At 45.5% G+C, this 7,140-nt stretch overlaps 1 protein-coding gene across 1 annotated transcript in view; it reads left to right on the top strand.

The window, feature by feature from the left end:
- CAPN9 (calpain 9) overlaps nucleotides 1-6,609 on the top strand; it is a gene marked incomplete at its 3' end in the record, with an annotated part of 19,972 nt that extends 13,363 nt beyond the window's left edge. Inside the window, exons 10-15 of the mRNA XM_010285877.1 lie at nucleotides 1,903-2,063; nucleotides 2,808-2,965; nucleotides 3,613-3,821; nucleotides 4,409-4,445; nucleotides 5,973-6,053; nucleotides 6,552-6,609. Of these exons, the coding sequence (XP_010284179.1) occupies nucleotides 1,903-2,063; nucleotides 2,808-2,965; nucleotides 3,613-3,821; nucleotides 4,409-4,445; nucleotides 5,973-6,053; nucleotides 6,552-6,609 (704 nt within the window). The remainder of the gene's footprint in view (nucleotides 1-1,902; nucleotides 2,064-2,807; nucleotides 2,966-3,612; nucleotides 3,822-4,408; nucleotides 4,446-5,972; nucleotides 6,054-6,551) is intronic.
- Nucleotides 6,610-7,140: the final 531 nt, after the last annotated feature.

A 7,140-nucleotide genomic window follows, 5' to 3' on the forward strand; every position in this document is an offset into this window, starting at 1 on the left:
TTCTACTGGTTGGGAAGAAGGCATCCTGCTCTTGGCTAAGAAATCAGCTTCTCACTCACCCTAGTCCATTCCCTCCTATAATCAGAGGGTCAGAGCTCTTCCCTTCACCAGTACAAATCCAGGACAGCCCTAGGGAAGTCAAAACAGGTGTTCTTTGGCTTTTAGGAGCCAAATCTGATCTGTAAAGTGCAACTCCTTCATCTGCTTTGCAGCACATTTTCAAAGAGCCCAAAATTGCACAGTGTAGCCAGGAAACCGAGCCACTTAGAGACAGATTTTGCTCTGCTGCCCCTGCTCTAGTGTGCTGAGCATCAAAATGAGAATTAGTAGTGCCTAGGGCTAGCAATACATGGGAATAGCCAACAAGAAAGGGCAGAGCTCAGGAAAAAAAACTCTGCTGTTTCTTCCCACACTAAAACCAAGTTGTAAAATGGCCCATAGCAAGTGAAAATTAATACCACCACAGATATCTATTTCTTATGCAGCAGAAAAACGGAGCTAGCTGCTGCGGTTAAATATGTGGTCTTGGACACCTTTTGCTCTCCTGCTACTTACTCCATTTGTTGTTAGGCATCCGCCACTGGAGGAAAAGGATAGTTATAAAAGTTCGTGCTAGGGAGGAGATCAATTTCTATATGTTGTTTCTGTGATCCATGGAGAGAGAACGGCTCTTACAGATAGCGATTCAGAGCAGAGGACACCTCTAGATGTTAAATTGCCCTCAGGAAGGCCTAATACCTCTCCCTTTTACAGAAGGAACTTCAGCATACCAAGGCTACTCTCAGCCTTAGAGCATATGGGCCTCCTGCCCATTCAGTGCCCACTATGCAAGCTGCTCTCTCTTAGACAGCTTCTCTGCTCTGTTCCGTTTGCCGAGGGCTGCACACCATACCCAGTGGTGCCTGGCTCTGGCTGTCCCTTCTCTTGGCTGTTTGCTCACTCCTGAACACCAGGTTCCTTGGCCAGCAGGACTGTTGGTATCTTTTTGCCCTTCTCCTTGCTAGATAAAATCACATGGCTTATCTGCTTCTCAGCATACTGAGCAGGCTAGTTTCAACCAACCTAGCCTAGCAGCTCAAAAGCATCCATATTGTGCCATTTGCTTCCTCCTTCCCATGGCCATGTATATGTGTCCACCTTGGGTATAAAATATATGTAGTGCAAGCTACATGACACAGTAGCAGGCAGCAGTGTCTATAACACCTTCAAGGGCAGGTTGGAGCCACTACTGAAGTCCAAATGCACTTTTTATCTTTTGTGGTTGGCATATATTTTTGCTAGGACAAGGTCCCAGGCACCCATAAAAGAGGTGAAGGGGAGCCACTTGAGCCTAGGCACTTTAGCAGAGGCCCAAATGTGACTTTAACTGCAGTGTGGACAGTCTGATCGTACTAAGGCTTGGCTAATCCATCATCGTGTGTCCCTTGTAGTGCTTTCATGCAGCTGGCATTGAACACACAGCTGATTTGTAGGCAGACTTGCTCCTGCACAGACGCCTGCCATCCTTTGGTTGTCTCTTCAGCAATACAGATGCAGCCATTAAGGCCAGGATGGTGTTGGTGAAATAATTCTTTCAACCATAGATTTTACATGAGTGTCACTTCTTTTCCTCTTATATTCAACTGTAACTGAATAAAATCAACAAGACTTATCATGTAAAAAAAAAGGTGTAAGAGATGTCAGAATCAGACCCAGACAAAAAGGTTGCTTGTGTTTTGCACCACAGTGAGGAGAGCTAGCTTCTCCCCTGGTGTACACCAGCATATCTCCACAGTCACTGAAACTATTCAGATCCACACGAGCTGGTGATCTGGCCCCAAGACTCTGCAGAGTAGATACTTCTGCTGGGCATCCTTTACTGAAGCGAATGACTGCCTGTTCCTTCCCATGTCTTTCGCTCAGGATGAAATTTGAAGACTTCAAAGTGCATTTTGATAAAGTTGAGATCTGCAACCTGACTCCAGATGCCCTGGAAGACAACACTGCCCACAAGTGGGAGGTGACCATCCACCAGGGGAGCTGGGTACGGGGATCCACCGCAGGAGGATGTAGAAATTTTCTAGGTAAATAGATACTGCTTTGAAAATAAGAAGCAGGCACTGAAGTCTTTACCCACCCTCAGCCATCTCTCCTGTCACCCCATAGCCAGAACTGTGGGTGTAGGCCTGGCCAGCTGAGTCTCAGCTAGCAGGAATCAGCCAAAGGGACAAATGTTTATAAGGTCCCACTTGAGACTTTGAGGTAAAAGAGTTGCTTTCTTTGTTCTCAAGTTCATTGGAGCTGGTTTACCTCTCATTTACATTTGCATGAGCAGGACTAGCTCCAAATAAGTCACTTAAACTGCAGCAGTAGGTATAAAACGAGACAAAAATCCATCTCAGCCAGCATGTTTATGTGGCTCTGAAGTACCATCATGGATCTGAACCGTGTTGCTTCAGACTGGCACTAGCACTATGGAATCACTGTGCTTTTAACACATCTTATGTTAACTTTTAACAAAATCCCATCTGACAACTTTATTTAAACCATAGTAACTTAATAAAATATCAGGCTTAAGATATTTTCTACACCTAGTTCCATGAAGGATTTGGGGATTTGGCTTATTTTCTGCAGAGCCTAGTGGAAAGAAGCTTGACAGATAATGGAAAAACTAAATTTGGGCAAAATCTCAGCTTAATTGTCCTTTTTGTCGTGGGTTTTTTTGGGGGGTTTTTTTGTTTTGTTTTGTTTTGTTTTTTTTAAGTAGAAGTAGTGGTGGTATTATTATTCCGAAGCAAGAAACTCTCTGGTATTCTTTACATTGGCAGAGACTTTCTGGACAAATCCACAAATCAAGCTACATTTGACAGAGAAAGACGATGGACAAGATGACTGCACATTCATAGCAGCACTGATGCAAAAGGATCGCCGTAAGCTCAAGAAGCTTGGTGCTGAAATGCTAACCATCGGCTACTCTATTTATGAGGTACTCTATTGCTTTTACAGCACAGTAGCCACACTATCAGTATTAGCATCTTTCTCTGGGTTTGTACCCCTACCAGTCAGCTTAGGGCCCTTGCTCTTAAAATAATTTTCTCAGTTACATTAAGCTCCACAGAGAATTTTGATGTGGTTGGGATGGAGCCCTCTCAGAGGAGGATTTAGGAGTCCCTGCGGGACCATGGGTTCCCAGGATAGACTCCTTGGCCTCATGATTCTGTCATCCCCTGCCTGGGTCCCGGAAAGGGGACGTTCCTTCTTATGACACTCTTGGGGTGCCTCACACACAGGGGTGCCTGTCCCTGAGTGAAGCTGGGATTGGCAAATCTGCTGTCACTGCTCTGTGACACCCCACCTGGGATGGTGATATTTAATGGCAGGGAACGTTGAAGTAGGAAGACAATGTCCCAGAGTCCTCTTAGACTGGGTGGGAAAGGACCACCAGTAACAGGTCCTTGCCATAAGGTGGGAGCTAGGTTGCTGTGAGCAGCTGGGTGAAGAGATGAGAGTCAGGGTCACAGCTGGTGGAGAGGCTTGTGCGAGGCAGAGTTTGGATCTGTGATTGGGAAAGGGGCAAGGATGGCCCCCAGCACACCCCAGCCAGTGGAGCGGTGCCTTTGTTTTCTCTCCTAGAGCCCTGGCAGAGACGGACACTTGGGCAAAGACTTCTTCAGGTACCACCCCTCCAAGGCCAGGAGCAAAACCTACATTAATTTAAGGGAAGTATCTAACCGATTCAAGCTGCCACCAGGAGATTACATTCTTGTTCCGACCACATTTGAACCGCACCAGGAGGCAGATTTCTGCCTGAGGATTTTCTCTGAGAAGAAAGCCATCACTGAGTAAGTCAGCGGTGAGCCCCAAGCCCTCCAGTGCTTGCCTGTGCGTGAGTCTGGTGGCTGCTGGGTTGCGTCTGGCTGCTGGGCAGCTGGCATGGAAAGCTCCTGATGGTTTTTTTGCATTTGCCCATTTTTGCTAAACCTGATTTTTCTTTGGAGAGGTGGGGAAATAGAGCTTGCCATGGTGAATCTGTGGGAAGAGTTGCTAGCTGCCTGATACTGTTCAGAAATCTGTGAATGCAGCAGTGTATGCTTCCTCCCAAAGTTTGTCCAAAGGACAATTTTATATTAAAAAAGGGTTTTGAGGAAAAAGCGTGTGTGCAATGAACAAAGAATGAGATTAATTCTTTAGCAGACAGTGTGCACAGCTGTGCCCTCCCTGAGTATTGCTTAAAGTCTGTTTTAAGGGCTTATATCAAAATTTAAACAGTGCAAAAATCCAACTGTCTGATTAATTTTATCTAAACTTAACCTGTTCGGTAAAAAAATGCAGTTTTATCATTCATCTCTGGAAAATGTAATAAGCAAGCTTCCACCCCAAGCAGAGGTTGAATATCTTCAGATACCAAATAAGGTTTTGTTTTCTCCAGGGATCTAGATGAAAACGTTGCCATTGATCTCCCTGAGGTAAGTCTACAAAGTTAAAACGGCAAGAGAATAGCTCAGCAGAAGATGGCACAAATTTTTACTGTCTTTGGCTAAAACATATTCATTTGACAGGAATGTTACACAATTGCCAGCTTTGTATATGTGACTGAAACAGTCAGTTCTGCTGAATATGGTAAAAAAGCTGTAACAATCAAAATCATAATCGTTATGCTTCTGCATCAGCTTCAAGGCAGTCAGCCAGCACCAGAGGTGGGTATCAGCCACCATGGGTGCGCTGAAAGCACACCCAATAGCACCAGGGAGGCACCTGGCCATTCACATCTTTTAAAATTTTATTTAATATGAAAAAATAAGAGGCAAGAGAATGTCCACAGGCCTACATTCATTTTGCATACAAATATATTTATTTTACTTATCAATTTCTGCAGGGCATGGGAGGGAATGCTTGATACATGAATGTGCCTGCTGAAATGATTAAATTCTTTTTGTTTCTGAATGGTCTGGTCTGCCTGCTAAGCACTAATTGCAGCTGAGATTGAGTGGGCTCCTGTTTAAATGTAAACCTGCAAATAAGCTATTAACTGTGGTATGCCTTCCCACGGAAAGAAGCTAAGCCAAGATCTCATGTGTCCCTCTTTAGTAAAACTCTCCTCCAGGGACCAGCTAACAAGTGCGTCTCCATTTCTGGGATCTCAGGGCCATGTTGAGTAGCAAAGTACATCTGTTCACCTGTCCCATTATCATTAAGGGACTGCATCCAAACTTAAGCAGAAGGAAGTGAGGAACATACATATGGTCAAAAAAAGTGTAAGTAAGTGGCCAAGCAGTGTCACCAGGGCCAGTCTGGTGACAGTTCGCTAAATAGCATCCATGTTGTACCTTCTGTGGGTAGAGAAAACAAAGCCCGATTCTTCGCTTCCTGTGCTGTGCTGTTGCTTTCTTTTACCCCATTTTTTTGGCTTAAGAACTCCCTCTATTCACACGGTCACCCCAACTAATAGCAGTGGCTCTACACTGTTGCATCTCTCTGCTCATCAGCATAGACTGAAGCCTGGACTCTACACCCCTGCGAAGGCACTGCGGCACTCAGCTGGCAGCCAGCTGAGAGTGCTTCCAGGCTCAGGATGGCACTGGGTAATGTGTCAAAGTGCAGCCACCTCTGGCTGGTGCTCTCAAGAAGGGCGAGAGGTCTCTGGATGATGCCGCTGGAAAGAGCCGAGTAGACCTGTGGTTGTTCAAGGACTGGGGAAGCAGAGTGGTGCAGGGGTGCGATGAGAGGATAGGAGTTTTCCAGGACAGGTGCTCTTGGTTTTGACATAGCCAAGGCAATGGCACACTAAGCAATCGCTCAGGCAAAGGAAATGAGGGGGTGAGACTCCCCTTCGGCAGCTAGATGGCTGGTAGTCGTCAGGTCTAGCAATGTTCAGGAGCATGTGTACCCTTATTTTAAGATGTACTATGGTCCCCTGATGCACAGAGGGGCTATATGCAGGAGAAATGTCATGTTTATGATTCTTATAATGACTTGTGTGGTTGATGTTGCAGCCTCTAAACCCAACCCCAAGCCCACAAGAAACTGAAGAAGAAAAGCAGTTCCGGGAATTGTTTGAGCAGATTTCAGGCAAGGTGAGTGCAAAACCCTTGTGGGTCATAGTAAGATGTAGAAAGAGGGAGGACACTTCTGCTCCTACTCAGGACCAGGTGAAACGACAAGGACATATTTTGGGAGTACTCTTAGTTGTAGTGTGTTGTTTGGGCACCAGATGTCACCATGCCTTATGTCTAGATGGCGAAAGGTGCAGTCCCTGGTGAGCAAGTAGCACCAAAGCTAGAACTCAGTCTCTGAGGGAGCCTACTTGGTTCAGTGTCCAGCTGCAGTTTGTTTTTCTTTGAATCAATGGTTTCTGCTTGAGATCTCCTTCAGACAGCCTTATGCACAGCAGCACTCCTGTATTTTGCTAGCCCTTTAGTTTTTAGCCTTTTCTGGTTTTTGTATGCTTCTCTTTTCCCGAGTTGCAATAAAGTACAGATGGGTGATGTTTGTGTTTTCTGAGGTTTTTGGCATGTCTGATTACAGAAACATTCAAGTAACAGATGCTGCACTTTTTTTTTTTTTTACTTTAGGACATGGAGATAACTGCAGAAGAGCTTGAATATATTCTGAATGCTGTATTAAAAAAAAGTAAGTACTGATAACCGCTAAGGGCTGTAAAGAACTTTATAAAAGCTGCCATTAAATTCACTTACAGATAGAAAAATAAAGGCTGTGTTACGACTCCTGCCTGGTGTCCTCCAGCCAGCCGGGGCAGAGCCAGGAAAACATCTGGTCCATGATCTAACCACAAGTTTGCCCTGCCTCCAGCAAGATCCATGTCAGCTCAGTGAGGCCAGTTCTCCATTGCACTACTGCTCTGCTGTGGAGACAGGCACTGAGCTGGGACTTGAAGACCTGGACGTAGTTCATGACCCTGTTTACAGGCCCTTTGTACAACGGGAAACCTGTCACTCTCTGAACCTCATCTCCTGATTTATGGAACAAGGACAATATTTCCTGTTACATCTTCAGTAAATAGCTCTTCTGTCTGGACTGTGACTTCTACAAGAAAGGCTGGAAGGACGATCCTGGGAACTACAGGCCTGTCAGCCTGACCTCTGTACTGGGGAAGATCATGGAACGGTTTGTCTTGAGGGTGCTCACAGGGCAAGTGCAGGA

This window comes from Phaethon lepturus, unplaced genomic scaffold, assembly GCF_000687285.1.
Source record: "Phaethon lepturus isolate BGI_N335 unplaced genomic scaffold, ASM68728v1 scaffold11854, whole genome shotgun sequence".
NCBI lineage: Eukaryota > Metazoa > Chordata > Aves > Phaethontiformes > Phaethontidae > Phaethon > Phaethon lepturus.